This window comes from Nansenia antarctica (genome assembly GCF_963989245.1).
Source record: "Nansenia antarctica genome assembly, chromosome: 8".
Taxonomy (NCBI): domain Eukaryota; kingdom Metazoa; phylum Chordata; class Actinopteri; order Argentiniformes; family Microstomatidae; genus Nansenia; species Nansenia antarctica.
Window position 1 is genome coordinate 48,772,202 of NC_137678.1, and position 19,504 is coordinate 48,791,705.

At 43.6% G+C, this 19,504-nt stretch overlaps 1 protein-coding gene and 1 pseudogene across 2 annotated transcripts; one reads left to right on the forward strand and one right to left on the reverse strand.

Moving 5' to 3' along the window:
- Positions 1–274: 274 nt before the first annotated feature.
- Positions 275–3,843, reverse strand: LOC308164346 (F-box only protein 47-like; the record flags this gene model as incomplete). The annotated part of the gene is made up of 10 exons (XM_080538459.1): positions 275–384; positions 563–719; positions 873–1,015; positions 1,942–2,073; positions 2,280–2,453; positions 2,626–2,734; positions 2,820–2,897; positions 3,063–3,139; positions 3,395–3,547; positions 3,747–3,843. The coding sequence occupies 10 exons, from the start codon at positions 3,841–3,843 to the stop codon at positions 275–277; spliced, it is 1,230 nt and encodes a 409-aa protein (XP_080394585.1).
- A 1-nt stretch (position 3,844) lies between these two features.
- LOC308164347 (exportin-1-like) lies at positions 3,845–18,670 on the forward strand (annotated as a pseudogene). The gene is made up of 24 exons: positions 3,845–3,876; positions 4,426–4,432; positions 4,666–4,738; positions 6,775–6,836; positions 7,114–7,158; positions 7,902–8,083; positions 8,476–8,524; positions 8,621–8,740; positions 9,145–9,273; positions 9,731–9,889; positions 10,262–10,459; positions 11,266–11,404; positions 11,632–11,813; positions 12,917–13,073; positions 13,198–13,361; positions 13,625–13,759; positions 14,044–14,227; positions 14,909–15,015; positions 15,875–16,072; positions 16,422–16,590; positions 17,092–17,226; positions 17,699–17,858; positions 17,989–18,085; positions 18,524–18,670. The product of its transcript is annotated as an exportin-1-like (transcript).
- The last annotated feature ends 834 nt before the right edge of the window (positions 18,671–19,504 follow it).

A 19,504-nucleotide genomic window follows, 5' to 3' on the forward strand; every position in this document is an offset into this window, starting at 1 on the left:
TACATACAGCAGCTCTACATACATATATAATCTAGTTAGTTTACTATACTGTAAATATATAGATATAGATATAGATATAGATATATAGATAGATATAGATAAATATATAAAAGACATAACAAAAAAAAAGTATTCTCAAAGATTACAATCAAAGGGAAAATCCATGGTCCCAAAATAATGCCCTTTATCACTCTATATAATAATATTATATATATGAATATATAACAATAATAATAATAATAATATATAATATACACTACTCCTCTCCTTGATCTCACTCTTTTGTGAGGAACATGTAGAGAATCACAGTGTGGAAGTGAGCACTGGCGTCGTGGAGACTGCAGAGGCTCTGGAAGATCTCCAAGTAGTCTTCTTGATCGTTATCTGTGACAAGATCATTGACAGTTAGAAATCCGCATATGTCTACTTATTTTAACTGTTTTTCTATTAATGTGTTCCCAAATAATATGCCCTTAACTTTAAGATTATTTTAGTGCTACAAAGCTTGAAGGAATCTGGACCCTGATCTGATACGATAGTCTTAGTGCCTATAACAACTCACTAGCATGCATAATCTCGGACATCTCCATGGCAACCTCTGAGAACATGTTTTCCACGGCCTGGATGAAGGACAACTTGTCATCAGAGGAGAACACCTCACACACCTGCTGCACCATCTTGACGGACCAGTTCATGGACTCCCCGTCCTTCTCACACACCTGAGAGGGGGAACCAGAAATGTCAGTAGCTCAGGCCGGTTCAGGCAGTACCTTCTGTTAAGTGGGCACAAAATGGGGGAAATGTGTCTCTTAGGTTAAAAGATACCGGAACCCTAGAGCAGATAATAAAGTTATTTAGCAGCAGTGACTGACCAGTACGAGGTACACAATGAGTCGTGAGATCTCAAACAGGCGTCCATTGAGGGCCTTGCTGGCCAGCACGCTGCAGCACACGCTGTCCCCACACAGGAACAACAGACGAGCCACATTCTCCATGTGCCATGCCTGGGGGAGGACTGGAGGCCAACAGAACCAGCACAAAACAAAACAACTGTCATTCATACACACAGCATTCACACTTTACATTAACATTTTTGACATTTAGCAGACGCCTTTATCCAAAGCGACTTACAAGCGAAGTACATTTATCGCATGCCCGGTACACACATAAAGATAATCTGGGCGATTTTGGCCCAATTTCCCCCCTTCCGACCAAGGACAGCAAACCCCTGATTATCGGATGGCTCTAAAGATTATCCTACAAGATTATTCTGTGGTGTGAGGTGTGTTAAGAGTCAATTTCTCCCGACAATCTGCTCGGAAAATGGTCGGGGCCGACGATCGTAAATATTAAACGTGTTCAATATTTACGATCAAAAGTCTTATTGTCTGTGGTCAAAACTGACAACTCCCAAGTCCGATTGTGACGTGGAATGGAATGTAGCCACTCAAGAAGCCAGCTGACTGACGCGTCTTCTTCTTTTCGTTCTTCTGCACTTTATTTTCCCTGTAGCACATGGCTGCCTCTACAGGTCAGTCAGGGTACTACTACCCTGTTCACGCGAGACTCCAGACTGTCGGAGGACAGATCTTTATGCATGTGGTTGTATATTGGAGCACACCACACACAATACGATCAAGACTGTTCAATCCATGATTTTTTTATCTTCATGTGTGGGGTCCTTCTCAGATAATCAGAAAATCCTTATATGTGTACCAGGCTTAAGGTAAGTGAATCATCTATACATCAGTCATCATCGCACCATTTGCTTAGTGAAATCTATAATCCTATGGTAATGGTACATACTGTACGTGTGGACTGACCAGACATACAGTATATACAGTATACAGACAAAAGAGTGTAAAAGGTTTGTCTACCATTGCTGGGTGTGTAAAATATAATCATTAAAAGTTGCCAAGTCCTCTGGGCTACTGCAGTTACCTATGAGCTCCTCCAGGATGGCCATTATGGTGTCGGTGGTCCAATCTTTGGCTTCCGGGTCGCTGTGTAGCAGGTTGAGAGCCTTGGCCAGGTCCCGCTGGGCCACCCCAGCACGCAGCTGCTCCTGCCAGCCTAGCGAACCTGGAAAGAACATTCCCTTACACTACACATACACTTTGCCTTGCAACTCTGGTCAACCAAAAAACAAGCATTTCATTTGTTATTATTAACATTAGAATTTCACCATGTAATTACTAACAAGTGATTTATATACTGTACAAAAGTGCAACCAGTTTTTTTAAAGTAGAAACCGAGAAGGCCCATGTTGTCCCTCTCACCGTCTGGTAGCAGTGGTCCGTAGAGGATGAACAGCAGCCGGGCTTGGCTGACAATGGGCCAGGGTTTCAGGATGCGGGTCAGCCAGAACAGAGTGTCCTTGGGGTTCTTCCAGGGGTCCAACAGAACCTTTCTGCAGAACAGACGGATCTGTTGCTCCAACAGCTGACATGAACCTGAGGGAGAAAAAAGACATACGGATCACTCACGTCTCTCACACTCTTTCAATTAGCCTTTCTGTTTGTTTCTCTCTCTCTCTCTCTCTCTCTCTCTCTCTCTCTCTCTCTCTCTCTCTCTCTCTCTCTCTCTCTCTCTCTCTCTCTCTCTCTTATAGGGACAGACACTCACCTGGCTTTCCTGTGACCACTGACATGATTTTCTGGGGTAGATTTGTGAAGTCGCACAGGAAGTTGAAAACTCTGTGACACTCCAGCTCATCCCAGCCGGCTATCAATGTCTGTCAGTCAAACATTAACCATCTCAATACAGGATTCAGCCTTTGATATTAAATTGTCTGATGTTCTTTGTAACTAGGCTCTCACCTGTAGAAACGCTCCATAGCTGGAGAAGCCTTGGCATTGCACTGATTTAATGCACTCTTCCATCATGAAGCAAGGAACCTGAGTGGGAGGTAACAACTGTGTTAGTCTAAGTAAGGTTAACTAGAAAATAACAATCTATTCAATGTTGTCAACTGTTTGGTTTGTTTAGAAATGTGAGAATGTTTGTAGAGCACACACAGCTAAACATTGCCTCATCTGTCCTCCCTCCCCTTTCTGTCTTACCTGTGAAAACTTGCTATATATGAACGTTAGCCTATCCTTTGTTGGCAGCAAGAGGGTACATCTCTTGAACAATAAACCTAAAACAATGAGCAAAAACAACAAGAATGTAACATAGTGACTATATTTGCCAACCAGGACCGCTTGCTTTCCTCATCGGACCCCCTATGAAAGGAGATAGAAATAACACTTTGGTCTATCTACCTGATAAAGAATTACAGCAGAAATAATGTGGCTCTGAATATTAGTTTATTATAAACATGTGTGTTCTTGGCCAACCAACTAAGTAAAATAAAGGTAAATTAATCAAATAAAGCTGTTGAGGAGCCTCTCACCCAGCGATGTGTAGTGTTCTAGTGAGGACACCTCGGTGGAGTGATGACACCCCTGTACGATGATCCTCTTCCTCCAGGTCTGAGTGGAGACATAGCCCATGATGTAGCGACTGATGGCCTTGGACACCATGCTCAACACACTGATCTGCAACACTTTACCACAACAAACAATGAGGCAGGGAGAAACATCTCATTAATTCAGATGCACGTCATTGGAGCTATACATATTTAAGACCATTTAGTACCCTGCCCCTGGTAACGGCTTCAGAATAGTTCAGCCTCATAGATATGTCTCATCTAAATAATCGTAATTCACCCATCCTGAAAAATGTCCAAAGCAAACAGAACCCACCAGAGAGTCTGTCCAGGATCATGTCAAAGACCTCGGGGGCCAGCCGCTCAAAGAAACAGTCGCTGGCCCGAACCTGACGACACTGGCTGCGGGTCATGATGGTTCTGACAGGATACGGCCGGCGTCTGCGGTGATACTTGTGGGTCACCGTGAATTTCCTTGTCCCTTTCGCCATAATAACTGGAATACTGTCAAGCCTTTATTGTCCCGCAAATAATCTAGAAGCGAAAGGAAATAGCTAGTTAGTTAAACTTGGTGGTTAGCCACAAACTGAAAAGTTGCTGGCTTGGATAGCTGCATGAACTTACCTAGCTGAGGAGAATGGCACTTGTCAATAAACCTTTGAAATTGTTGCCTTACTGAGCTTTAAATGCTCCTTCACAAGCTGTTATGTGTTCTGGTAAATATTGACACCACTGACATGAGACAATATAATATATATACTATAATATTATCTAAACTAAAGTCACAAACAGTTTTACCTCAGCCGGCGAGCTGCTATTGCGCTTGTGTGCAGCACAGTTCCTGCTCCCTCGCGAGGACACTCGCTGAACAACAAGGGGTGCGTTCGTAAATACGCTCTGGAAATCTGATCAGCACTCATGGAATGCCTGTTGTCCAATCAAATTACTTGGTCCGTTTATGACGTTGAACCCAGTATGCGTTCCGGCGCTCTCAGAGCAAATGTACGAACGCACCCAAGGAGCGCTACCGCGAAATACGATCAGCTCGCGCTGCATCATCTGGCGCAAAAAGTAAACATTACTACTAATAATAATAATATTCGACTCTTTATTTGCTGTTGAATCTCATTCACAACTGAAGTCATTTCGTCAACTTCTGACAATAGTTGAATGTAAATTAATGCTGTAGCCTTAGTTAAGGTGAGAGAGTGTGACTTGTATGTTATGCATTACAGTACTATGCTCTGCAGATTCTGGAAACGGTTATCAAAACGCGATGGAAGATTCTGCCCCGAAATCAGTGCGAAGGTAAGCTGTGCTCACCCACCTGGCTTCTACCTGCTCAAGACTGAAAACAATCATCCCTTCTCTCTCTCTCACCCGTCCTTCCTGTCATAATCTCTACTATATCTGTCTTTTTTTTTTTTTTAAAGACTGAAAACAAGAGTGAAAATATCCCTTTAGATGTGTGAGTTGACCAACTTGACCATGATGACATTGAGCGATGTGTACTTGCTCATAGTTGGAAAAACTATGGGCAGATTCATTCAGACCTCCTTTGGAATATTGCTGTTGACACTGTGAAAAACCTTAATTGTGCCAGAGACACACTCCTTTTACTGCCCATCGTGCGGTTGCCAAGTTGAGTGGTGTCCCCTGCTAAGCATGCCGGGTGGTTTTCTGCTTGGCTGGGTTGTATTCACCACTGCAGAAAGGTTGTATTCTGCACCCTGGCACTTCTTTACACGAGGAAAAGACCTAAACTGCTGTTTTGGGATTGCAAAGACGTTAAGCCTAGTGTAGCATCCTAAGGTAAACTTGCAAACACTTGGTTTGCAGTATCTATCTGCTCTGTTTGTTTAGAGGTCTTTTAGATCTTGGTAAGGGCTGGGCATCTTGGTAGATTATCTATTTGTTTCCTCAATTGTTGACATAGAAGAGGCACTTAATCATAGAAGCTCTGTCTGTCCTCACGCAGCCAAAGCTCCATCCACTGTGACTAGCGTCTATAGTCCTATGTAGAGTATGTCAACTGACAGCAGTACAGAACGGACAATTAGCCAATTGTTTTGAAAATCTTAAAAAAGTAAGTTTGTTATAACTCTATACCTTCCAGGTTTTTTTGTTTTATTAATTACTGTCGATATGATAAACCGACATGTTCAACGAAAGTGTATAATTCCATGTTTTCTCCCTTACTACTTAGGCTGATATTCCTTTTTTCGGTAAACTGATTTGTTGTTTGCTGCTATTTCTCCTTACCCAGTAATGCTCTCACTGCGATGTAGATCAGGGAAATAGATCTGTGATCTGGACATAGACAAAAGACAGATGGAAAAGAATCACACAAAAGGTTTGAAAGAGCTGTACCTCTGGCTTTTGATAAGACTCCTGAAATGTAATTGGAATTGGATGTTTTTCTTTTATGTGACAACAAAAATAGAACTAATCAAGTTAGTCATGTTCATGTTCCCCCCTACAATGTATTTTCTCATTGACCTGTGACTTCCCACTTTACTGTAGATGCCTGACGTTTGTTCAAGTGTCAAACCCAATGCAGTGCATGTCATTTTCCCCTCTTACCTTAGAGTTGTACCTCACTGCTGATTTCTGAGCACTCTGATTTCAGTTAATTTACGAACGGTCAGTTAAAAGTCTATACAAAATGTAAACACGGCAGACACCAATGATAACATTATCATAATTTTTTTGGCGGCCAACAAATTTGCTGCATATATATATATAATATATTGTATAGATTATTGTCTGTTGTTATAATCTGTCTAAGTCAAAATGTAGCCAGCATATGTAGCCATCAATGTATTGTCCATCAATTAGAAATGATTGGGCCTCTTTAATGCACCTTTTACTGTATTCTCTTTGTATGTAATCAGTAGTTCCACAGACAGTAAAGCAACTGACATAGACAGCTCTTTGCAGCTTCAACCACTCCAAAGCCACACAGCGTTAACACAGGGTTAAGACTATCTGCAGCATGCATGACTGCAAACTGGATTAGAGAGAGGAAAACACTCTGCTAACTGCCTCTTCACCATGCTAGATGATCTGTTCAGGGTTCACCTATATGCACTGGACCAGAAGGTGGTCTTCTTCTTTCGTGTAACGTCAGAGGTCCAACTCGGTGTCGCGTAGCCATGCCAGAAGGTGGTGTTATTTGTAGATGGACACAATAGTTGTTTTCCAGGCAGCCCTCTATGAAGGGATGGTCCAGGCAGCCCTCTATGAAGGGATGGTCCAGGCAGCCCTCTATGAAGGGATGGTTGTATAGAACCATTCTCCCTTTTATGGGAGACTTTCACACGTCTTGTTCTTTCTGCTTGCAGGGATTAAAAAGCATGTGGTTGGTCTTATTATCAAGACTTCGTCAGATGCAACAAATGTTGAGGTGAGTAATGCCAAATGTATCTGTTATGATTTTGGGAGATCAAGGAAAGTTACAATCATATGTCTCTATGTTTTGAATTAATGTCTTAAAGTACGAAGGATACAGCCAGCATACATCAGGCTCATTAGAGACCTAGTTAAATTAGGTTTGCATCTACATTCACAATGACTGTAAGCAAGCAGAGACATACTGTTAATGACATCTGTAACATTGTCATTTTTACAGCATTACTTAAGGTTTATGCCTGTGTTAGATGATAGTCTGATTTGTGTTTCAGAAAGAAAAAGTGTACATCGGAAAGCTGAACATGATCCTTGTTCAGGTAAGAATTTTGAGGTGTGGGAGGGGGCAATTAGATCTCAAGAATATAGGAAATGAATTCAATTTTCACAGTCAATTAAACTTCTGGGATATCGATCTGTCCAGTTAGGAAGCGTAAACGATTGTTAATCAATCTCACCTGCTTTGGTGCAAATGAAAGCGACAACAGGTAGACAGGAGAGGCAACAGCAAGACAACCCCCAAAAAGGACATTATTTTGCAGGTGGTGGCCACAGACCATTTCTCTCTCCTTCTCCTTCCTGACTGATTTTTCTCTAGTTTTGCATTTTAGTGCCCTTGGCACTACTGGTAGCACGAGGCGCTACCTGCAGCCCATTCAGGTTGCACAGGTAGTCCAGCTCCTCCAGGATGGCACATCCATACATGCTGTCGCAAGAAGGTTTGCTGTGTTTCCCAGCAAAACCCTGTTTGGCCTCATAAGCACCAGGGGGGTAGAAGAAGCTAAAAAGTCTGAGGTTTAAGCACTGAATAGGTACTGAGTAAGCGCCATCGAAAAAGCATTTTCCCACTGTGGAAAGCCGGCCACTGACTGTGTCCCTAAATGTTTTAGCTGACGTTGTTTTGGTCTCTGGACAGATCATCTATGGTTGGTCTATGGTCTATCATGCCCAGTCTGACTTTACACGTGTGTATGTGTGCCTGTACATCCTGTACATGTGTGTATCCCCTAAGCTTGACATCGGGCTGTGTGTTCTGACCCCTCCTCCCCTCCACCACGCTCAGATCCTGAAGCAGGAGTGGCCGAAGCACTGGCCCACCTTCATCAGCGACATCGTGGGCGCCAGCCGCACCAGCGAGAGCCTGTGCCAGAACAACATGATCATCCTCAAACTGCTCAGCGAGGAGGTCTTCGACTTCTCCAGCGGCCAGATGACCCAGGTCAAGGCCAAGCACCTCAAAGACAGGTGTGCTGCTACTACTGCCCCGTACACACCCTTAAGGCAAATATATATGGACCTCACATAGATGTCACCTCACATATCTGGGCACCTGTACAATAGTAACCTGATTGGTTACGAGGCAACCCATTGAGAGAGAAAAAACAGTGTATGATCTGACCTGATTTGAAGAGAGACTGACATTTAGTGGTGTGCAGAAGTCTATGGTAGAACGTTCAGATGTGAACAGGGCAAATGGTTAGAACAGTCCGGCTGAAGTGTGAATAACCCATTGCATTGTAATCTGTCCAACGATGTGTTTGATGATTTCCTCGCCGATCACGCTTTCCCATGAGCCCACTATCATAAAGAGTTCCCATGGTCCTTTTGTCAACTTTATGGTTTCCTCTTTCTTTCAGCATGTGCAATGAATTCTCCCACATTTTCCAGCTCTGCCAGTTTGTTATGGTAGGTGAAGCCCCTTCCCAGTGTTTTGCAACAACAGACCATTTACACTGATCTCCCCTTGTCTTTGGTCGGCCGTTAACTATGTTTTGTTACCAGGAAAACTCTCAGAATGCCCCGCTGGTCCATTCCACTCTGGAGACCCTCCTGCGATTTCTCAACTGGATTCCTCTGGGATATATATTTGAAACCAAACTCATCAGCACACTTGTGTACAAGGTACCCCCATAGGCCTCATACACACACTCACATACAGACACCAGTTAATGGTCACTGCCTAGTTCCAAACTGGTCCCCTGCCAACTGTCTCTATCTGATGATAATAATAATAATAATAATAATAATAATAATAATAATAACTTTTTATTTGTATAGCGCTTTTCCTGCAAACGTTGCAGCTCAAAGTGCTCCATTATTGCATTTAATAATTCATATATCAATATAATAATATATGATATGATATGTAATACCAAATATTGGTAACCACTGCAGCAAGAATTGCAGGTAGCCTCTCAAACGGCAAGGTTGAGCTATAACCATAGTGTTTACCTGTCCAACATTAACATGGCTAAATAAAGTTAAATAAATAAAATAAATACCCGTTTCACTTTGCTCTCCTGTAGTTCCTGAACGTGCCAATGTTCCGCAACGTGACACTGAAGGGCCTGACGGAGATCGCCGGCGTGAGCGTCAGCCAGTACGAGGAGCAGTTCGTCACTCTCTTCACCCTCACTATGTGTCAGCTCAAACAGGTGGGCACACACACACACACACACACACACACAGAGTGATTTCCCTCAAATAGTTAACACTAGAACAGCCATGGATGGGGTCATTTGACCAAGTGAGTAAAAAGAAAAATGTATACCTTTGCACTCGATCAAATTTCAGGACCCTCCTTTCATGACTTTTCCTAGATATGTGCGTTCTACCACCCAGTATCCTTACATTTTCGAAATCACATCAGGATAAACTAGTATAGTATATTTAGCCGTTTTGCTGTGTAGGAGGCAGGCTAATTTACAAGAGGCACAGCTTCCCATTCTAAAGACTACGGTCATGACCCCCGAGGCAGCCTTAAGAGTAGGTGAAACAGGCACGGCTGTCCTAGTGTTAAAGACCCACACACAGTCAAACACACACTTGTTTGTGGGCTAGTTAAACACAAATGTCTTGGGTGTTGAGATCCTCCGTGTCTCTCTCCCCTAGATGCTTCCCCTGAACACCAACATCCGGCTGGCCTACTCCAATGGGAAAGACGACGAGCAGAACTTCATCCAGAACCTCAGCCTGTTTCTCTGCACCTTCCTCAAAGAGCACGGCCAGCTCATTGAGAAGAGACTGAACCTCTGAGAGACTCTTATGGAGGTGAGAGGAATCCATGCCCCCAGAGACTGTATGCTAACCTTTGTTTACCCAGCGGTCCTAAACATCTGACTCCGATCTTCTGTCATCAGGGGGGTATTCCATCAACGTTGCGAAAGGAGAATCCAGGCTTATTTTGATAAGTAAATCGAAAAGAGTTGGAAATCTCGCGACATTTATCGAAATAAGCCTGGATTGTCCTTTAGCGACATGATGGAATTGTTTAAGATTGTTTATACCTACTTATGTGATACATAACCAATACCTGTGTTTACACTTTACATTTCTTCGTTATCTGAACGTGGTCAAACTCTCATCCGAGTCCATTGACTTCTTTGCGTTTAACTGCAAATGTCCATGTTTTCCATCCCCCAGGCCCTGCACTACATGCTGCTGGTGTCGGAGGTGGAGGAGACGGAGATCTTCAAGATCTGCCTGGAGTACTGGAACCACCTGGCAGCCGAGCTCTACAGAGAGAGCCCCTTCTCCACCTCCACCTCCCCGCTGCTCTCAGGCAGCCAGCACTTTGACGTCCCGCCCCGCAGACAGCTCTACCTTCCCGTGCTCTCCAAGGTGAGGAAAGACCCATGTAGCCTATACATGCACCGTAGTGTCAGTGTGTGTGAAATTACTTCCTCAAAATATACAACTCTGCCTGTCCAAACTGCCAGAGGCATTTATCTATTAATTCATTTAGCAATTTTGTTGACAGGAAAAGTGCACATTAATCAACATTTCACACATCAACGCGTCAATAAAAATGTAGTCCCTAGGCAGAATACAAAAACCACAAAGCATAACATCAGACAACGACATAGACAGATTATACATGATTATACATGCATCAGATGATATGGATGCTTGGATTCTTCTTTATTTGATGAATGAGTATTACTTATTCAGATACACCACCATTTCTGGAACAAATTCTGTGTCTCAATAAGTTGTGGGGATGGCTCACATGTTTAACTGTGTTCAATACATAAAAAGAAAAAAGAAAAAAACGTAACTGAATAAGCAATGGAATATGAAAGGCAGTTGGAATTTCACTTTGAAAACTCCATGGATATGATGTCACCATGACCAAGTGCAATCTGTACTAAATGGGAGCCTACGGAACACACAGTAAGGCTCCCATTTCATACAGATTGCAGTGTGGGGGAACGCATGGTGACATCATATCCATGGAGTTACTTTTAGTACAGTTAAAAATGTGTGAACACACACACACACGTAGCCAACGGCGCACGCTGTGTGCGTGTGGCCGGTCAAGTGATCAGGGTTTGTGTGTGCGTTGGCATGTAGTCAGCGTATGTGTGAGTTGCCACATGCCGTGTGTGTGTGTGTGTGTGTTGACAATTTGTAATCCCCCGTAACAGGTGCGTACGCTGATGGTGAGTCGGATGGCCAAGCCAGAGGAGGTCCTCGTAGTAGAGAACGACCAGGGGGAAGTGGTCAGAGAGTTCATGAAGGACACAGATTCCATCAACCTCTACAAGAACATGAGAGAGACTCTCGGTGTGTGTGTGTGTGTGTGTGTGTGTGTGTGTGTGTGTGTGTGTGTGGCGTATGTGTGGTGTGCGTGTGTGCGTGCACATTCATCTCCACAAATCCATTACTGTATTCTGACTGAATCTCTTCATCATTGCCTCCTTCCGTCTTTGGGAGTATCTCCTAAGCAGCCCACCATGGTGGAGGGTGTCCAGTGTTCTATTGACCTCTAACCCTAACCCTCAATGTTCCAGTGTACCTGACCCATCTGGACTATGCAGACACAGAACGAATCATGACAGAGAAGCTGCATAACCAGGTCAACAGGACAGAGTGGTCATGGAAGAACCTCAACACGTTGTGCTGGGCTATAGGATCTATTAGTGGAGCCATGCATGAGGAGGATGAGAAGAGGTTCCTCCTCACTGTTATCAAGGTAGGGACGATGGGGGGGGGGGTTTATAGGGCACTGTGGAGATTAAATAGGCTTTAATGTGGCTCAATTTCAGACCTGGATTAATATGGCAAATCGGCTACTTAGTATTTGATGTGTGCTTGATTAAGTTTGCACTTTATTGTACTATGCATTTAACAAAATAACACTGCATTTAATAATAACTTAAATTTACATATGTTTTTCAATGTAAAAGATAAAGATATATCTTTATGTGTACAACTAGGGATTGGAATAGATAAGGTGCTATTGATACCGATAGCATTATCAATTCTGCTTATCCGTTCAATTCTTGATCGATTCCTGATACATTTTCTGGGTAGAAAAAAAAAAGTAGGACAACTGTTAGGGAAATATTTAAGTATCTAAATAGAAAATAGAAAAAGGTAGCCTGGTTTCTTCAAATTGTATAGAAACGGTATTTAATTGTCTTATGCAAAAGGAGAATAGTTTACAAGCATGACAGACAAAGTCTGTCAGTCAAATCATTCTCAGAAAAAGTCCAGACAGAGAAGAAACATGGATTTTTATACACAGGTAATCAGTCCCGCCCTCAGGTAGGGTTCAAGCCAATCACAGTTATTTCCTGTCCACATCTGTGATGAGGAGGGGCTAGCTGTGGTGCAAATTATGTCACAAAAGTAAAAGTAAATGTCTTCTCAATAAATAAAATGTCTTATCAGGCACTACAACAACACAGGTTTTCAGAGTTAACGCAGCTGTTTTATTATCTCGCGTCTCTGAACACAGTGTATAATATTTGAACATTAATTAAAAAAAAGAGTTTGACGTCATCATGACGCACACGTTTTTGTAATGAGCAACTGTGAGCGCACGCGCAAAACATGCCGGCATCGATAAGAGGAATCAATAACCTCTGAGGCATACGATTCCAATGCATCAAACAATTTGGAACCGGTTCTCAACGGAACCGGTTATCGGTTCCCATCCCTATGTTTAACACATTTTTTAGAAAGCAATTTTGAAAAAGAAAGCAATCCAAATAACAATTAGACCCGATACTGCTTGATTCGTGGGAAATTGGACCGCTTTGTTAACCACTCGTCTGTGTGTGTGTCTCACAGGATCTACTGGGGCTGTATGAACAGAAGAGAGGGAAGGACAACAAGGCCATCATAGCCTCCAACTTCATGTACATCTTTGGCCAGTATCCTCGATTTCTCAGAGCCCACTGGAAGTTCCTCAAAACCGTGGTCAACAAGCTGTTTGAGTTCATGTACTGTGAGGAAACCACTGCATCTGGTCGTTGGTGTTAGTGAGGAAGAGGGTATCGGTGGTTTTTAGATTGTGTGTTAGTGCTGTCTCAGTCTCTTTTTCTGTTTCTTATTTATTCTCCCTCCTCAAGTGACCCATGACGGTGTACAAGACATGGCGTGCGACACGTTCATCAAGATCGCTCAGAAGTGCAGGCGACACTTTGTCCAGGTGCAGGTGGGCGAGGTGATGCCCTTCATCGACGAGATCCTCAACAACATCAACACCATCATCTGTGACCTCCAACCACAACAGGTCAGCTTCAGCCTAGACACAGATGGACTCATGTAGGGTTCATCAGCTGTCCTGGGTAGCTTTTAGGTTAGCAGGCTTTTGACCAACACACCTGTTCCAAATAACGAATATAAAATGATAGAAATAAAACGAGATAAAGACTTGCTAGTGAAAAAAAAAGTATTTCAGTGTCTGTTCATGATTCCTAGATGAGTTGTTGTGCTAACCGTTGTCCTCTCTATGTTCATGTTGTGTGTGTGGTGTGTGGTCGTCGGTGTCTCCAGGTTCAGACGTTCTATGAGGCGGTAGGCTACATGATCGGGGCTCAGACGGACCAGGCGGTCCAGGAGCACCTGATAGAGAAGTACATGCTGCTACCCAACCAGGTGTGGGACAGCATCATCCAACAGGCCACCAAGGTGAGACACAGACCAGCTATGTTCTATACTGGATATAGAGCCCGACAGATTTTTTATTTTTTTTCAAAGTTCATATTCTTTTTTAAACGACACGATACTAATGTTTTAACTTAGAAGAGTTCAGAAATCAGTATTTGGTGGAATAACCCCGCATTTTCAATCACAGCTTTCATGCGTCTTGGCATGCTCTACACCAGTCTTTCACATTGCTGTTGGGTGACTTTACGCCACTCCTTTTCAATTTGAAAATAAATGTACTAATGTACCCATTCCCACCATGATAGAATGTGGACATCCTGAAGGACCCAGAAACGGTGAAACAGCTGGGCAGCATCCTGAAGATCAAAGTGAGAGCCTGCAAGGCCGTGGGCTACCCCTTCGTCATTCAGCTGGACCGCATCTACCTGGACATGCTCAACGTCTACAAGAGTCTGAGCGAAAACATCTCAGCTGCCATTCAGACCAACGGTGTGTGTGTGTGTGTGTGTGTGTGTGTGTGTGTGTGTGTGCTTGTGCGTATTGTAGTATACAGCACTGTCAAACTGAAGTGTGTGTGTGTGTGTGTGCACGTGCGTGCGTGCATATACAGTATACAGCACTGTCAAACTGAAGTGTGTGTGTGTGTGTGTGTGTGTGCGTGTGCGTGCGTGCATATACAGTATATAGCACTGTCAAACTGAAGTGTGTGTGTGTGTGTGTGTTTTATGGTGGTCACATTTTCCCCAAAAATATGTTCCAACACCTGGAACCTGTTAGCTTTTTATTGTATTTTCTCTTTTATTTTCCTCATCAAAATTAATGAACACTTTTTCATATGCGTCTTAAGAATTCACAATATTTTGGCTGTATTTGGCAATATTTGGCCTCCACTCTGCAGAGAGTAACACGATGTGACAGCCCTAGTTGTTATGTCTAAACCCTTTTAGACGTATAATTCCCAAATAGGAATGGGGCAGAGAAAACGTTTGGTAACAACATAGAGCTTTAGAGAAACAAACGCCGGTGTACAGACATGGCACCACTTACTCCTCTGACAGGGGAACACTTCATTACCTATAAGGCCTTTCTCATCTAACTACAGTGGCTCACCTAGCTCAAAAAGAACACGTTCAATATATAACATTAGTGTGTGTGTGTCTCTTGTCGTAGGAGAGATGGTGACCAAACAGCCCTTGATAAGGAGTATGAGGACGGTGAAACGAGAGACGCTGAAACTGATATCGGGCTGGGTTAGCCGATCAAACGATCCACAGATGGTGAGAAGCTGCACACCGATATTTCTACTCCAAACATCCATGAAAAACACAGATGTTTCAATGAAAATCTACCTTATTTTTAGATCAAACAGGAAACCATGCCTGAACTGTTACACACATGCCATGCTATGCTGTGATTTTCGGCAGTGATGCAAGACACCGTTGTCTTCAGCACTATTGTCTTATAAACCCTCCTGACCTATTAGTCACACAAATCATCTGTTTGATTTCCTGCTATTCAAATGGAATTTTTAATGAATGATATTTCCATTAGGATAGCTTTCCTGACCCAAAGTCCTGGACTGAATCAGTCTTTCAATGGGATATCTCCATTGTGGTTGCTTTTTTTTGGGGGGGGGGGGGGGGCTGTGGCTCAACTGGTAGAGCTGGCAACTAATGATCGCAAAGTCGGCAGCTCGCAGCGTGTCCCTGAGCAAGGCACTAAACCCCTAATTGCCGGGGTCACCTATAATGGCTGTGAGCCCTTGCCTAGATGCCCCCTCTAGAGAACAAATGCAATCTGGGAAACCGGCTCATTGATTTTTGAAAGTTAGGCTTATAACTAATTTATGAGCTCAGTGCAGCGTTTACCCTATTATAATCCCAAATATAAAGTGGTATTACTCCATTGTCAACCAAGTATATACACTCATTAGAGTCTAAATGATCTTCAGCTGGACTGAAATCCAGTGTACACAGTGTGGGTCCATAAGACTGTAAACCCTGGTGTAATAGTCTCAGAGACATTAGTGTTGGAGACTTAAACCCACAAAGCCTGTCCTAAAACAACCTGTTAGGAATGCTCTTCAGTGTAGTCGTGTTGATCTGTTCCAATCCAATGTTTTCCGGGGCATTCTAGGTGGGAGAGAATTTTGTCCCATGTCCACTGTTGGATGCGGTTCTGATCAACTACCAGCGAAACGTCCCTGCCGCCAGAGAACCTGAGGTCCTCAGCACCATGGCGACCATCGTCAATAAACTAGGCGGCCACATCACAGGGGAGATCCCCCAGATCTTTGATGCTGTTTTCGAATGCACCCTCAACATGATCAATAAAGTGAGTATGATCACCTTAACATGGGATAAGTTGCCATGGGGTGCGTTTAGTTAGGCAAAATGTTCACAACGTTGCATATAGAAATGGAATACAGAGCATGAATCCCTATTCCACATTACACACCCCGTTTGAGAATCTAGCTGACGGCTTTGAATGGTGATCGAGGCCGCCTGTTTTGGGTGGGATGTTTAAAAGTTCAAAAATAAAGTTACCGAGTGAGGAATGCACGTAGGTGGTGATTGAGGGTAGGAAAATGTTTTACAAACTCAACGCCGAAGTCTGTTGCTTATGTACCTGGGTCTCATCTGTACAGTATGTCCCTTTGCCTTGTCTTTCATGGTTTTTCCAGGACTTTGAGGAGTACCCTGAGCACAGGACGCACTTCTTCTACCTGCTGCAGGCCGTCAACTCCCACTGCTTTCCAGCATTCCTGGCGATCCCACCTGCCCAGTTTAAACTGGTGTTGGATTCCATCATCTGGGCCTTTAAACACACCATGCGGAATGTGGCTGACACGGGTGAGGATAAGTTAAACCAACATTGTGTCATACGTGTCACATTCTAATGCTTTGGTCCGCATATCGGGATCTGATCGAAAAAAAACTTGAATACATTTCCGCGTGGTTGTTGAAAATCAATGACACATCGCTAGTCAACTAACACAGCTTGTTTTGTGAGCCTGCTAACAATGTAAAACTAGTTAACTAGGTAGCAGTGGGAATTACTCTCCGAATCCATTGCGTTGTTGCAGTATTTTGGCTTGACTAGCGAGTTTGTGTCGAGAATCTCGACAACGTTGAAACGTAGTTCCGTGTTTCAAAAGAAAAGTCGGAACATTTTGATTGGTTGCTGATATGCGGACCAAAAGACTAGAACGTGTCACGATATGTACTGTACGTGTGGTTGGGGAGTCCAGATCAGCCAGTACGGTCCCTCTTTAGTAAGTGTGTGTGTTGCGTGTGTAGTAAGTGTGTGTGTTGCGTGTGTAGTAAGTGTGTGTGTTGCGTGTCTCCTCCCAGGTCTGCAGGTCCTGTACACGCTGCTGCAGAACGTGGGCCAGGAGGAGGCGGCGGCCCAGAGCTTCTACCAGACCTACTTCTGTGACATCCTGCAGCACATCTTCTCTGTAGTCACAGACACGTCACACACTGCTGGTGAGCGTGTGCATACATACAGTCACTGCCACAGAGAGTGGAGGTGATGGATGTATGCAACATTGGTCAATGTTTTAGGGAATATATCTCACAGAATATAGTAATGCGAGAATATACACAAGGCCTGCTTCCACATATTAATAGAGGATGTACTGGTGGTATGAGAGATACCTCAACTGCTGCCTAGTATGATCAAATGAGTCTATTACATTTTTTGCCTATTGAACATCAACGTCATGTTGCGTGTTTTTGCCAACTCCCCAAGTCCACTGACCCTCCCATGTCCTGCACCACCTATATCAGTCTTACATTAGTGTTACATTACCAAAGCATCACAACATTTTAGCCTCCGGGCTGCACAGAGTAATGAAAACACAGTGTTCATGTAACTCAAGCCTGTGTCATTGGGTTTCTGCCGTCTGCCATGTCTCTTTTTCACGACTCCGTACGGTTCTGTGCTCGTGTCTTCCAGGCCTGACCATGCACGCGTCCATTCTGGCCTACATGTTCAACCTGGTGTAGGAGGGTAAGATCAACACCACCCTCAACCCCTTCAGCCCTGTCAACAACCAGGTGTTCATCCAGGAGTACGTGGCCAACCTGCTCAAAACAGCCTTCCCCCACTTACAGGAGTGAGTTTTAACATTCTCTTTTTTCCTAACTTAGGTTTCGAGTGTCTTCTGTGTATTTGCTGTGTTGTTGATGGTGTTTATGCCAGCCAATAGTATGTTGTCTCATAATGTTATGTGTCCCTTCCTTCAGTGCCCAGGTGAAGGTGTTTGGAACCGGGCTGTTCAGCCTAAACCAGGATATTCCTGCCTTCAAGGAGCACCTTAGAGACTTCCTGGTCCAGATTAAGGTGAGAGTCCCTTTTTAAGACCACCTTTGATGACGTCACAATTCAACATTCAAATTCAGAAGTGGATTATAGAGCCTGGAAGTAACTAATAGTTACCTCAAAATTAAAGTAGGCATCCCAGTGTGACAGAAATCAAGTGTTTTAGACATGTTTTAATGAATGGATCCCCTTTCGAAACAAAATAATTCTCAAAAGACTAAGTGAAGGTAACTCAATGTTTCCCCCCCCCCAATCAAGCAGCGCCATAAGCCTACATTAAAGGGAAGGGATAGATGGATAGAAGTTGTTTTCCTTAGTGAGCTAAGATGGTTGGATGCTGAGGTATGGTTTCTATAAATAACTGTTCGAGTGCAGGGCCAGGGGTCTCTCTGTCTCTCTCTCATGCACAGTACACTGATACGCGTCCCCCTCCCACACACACACACCCCCTCTCTGTAGGAGTTTGCAGGTGAGGACACCACAGACCTGTTCCTGGAGGAGCGGGAGTCGTCACTGCGCCAGGCGCAGGAGGAGAAACACAAGCTGCAGATGTCCGTGCCGGGTATCCTCAACCCCCACGAGATCCCAGAGGAGATGTGCGACTGAGCAGCGAACCAAACTGTACAGGCGTTGAAACAAAGAAAAGTAACCAACACAGAATCTGAACCGATAGAGGCAGGTGTGCGGCAGGACAGGCGGAGGACAGAGTGGAGGCTTGTCGACCAAAACAATGCCAATATTTAAATGACACCGTGTCACCCTGTGGCCCTTTTTACAGTGTGTTTTTTATATGGAGATTGTTTGTGTGATATCTTTTCTGAACTGTTCCTCTAATCCAAATGTATGTTTGTTTGGTCCATCCCCATCCCAGAGCTGGATGCTTTTTTGTTTTCCTACCTATTTTTTTGTTATTATTATTATTCCTTGTGTGTGTGTGTGTGTGTGTGTGTGTGTGTGTGTGTGTGTGTGTGTGTGTGAGAGAATTGTTTAGTTTTTTCTTTTCTTTTTAAATCTGAGGAATGTTTGCGCAAAAGGGCAAGTCATTGGCTAAGAGGCTTCTAGGACTTCTGTGTCAGGCAGACAGGAGAGTGATGTAGTGTTTTAGGCCAGAAGCCCAGAAACCACTATGGCTCTTACTCCTGGTACAATCTGTGTACATCTGCCAGGTCTTAATAGGAATAAGCAAGATGGCGAAAAATAAATAAATCCACCAAGTCTTTGATGGCACGATGGAGCTGCTACCATATTGCTTATACCTATCCAGACCCTTCAGATCTGTTTGTGTATAGGGTGTTTTAGACGGGGCCCTGGTGTGTAACCCTGCATCTGGGGCCCTGCATTTTATACTAATGTACTTGCCAGCACAGCTAATTAGACAAAAATCTCTATTGACAAATCCCCCTTCTCTAAGTTACATTTGTCGTGAACATGTTTTAATTA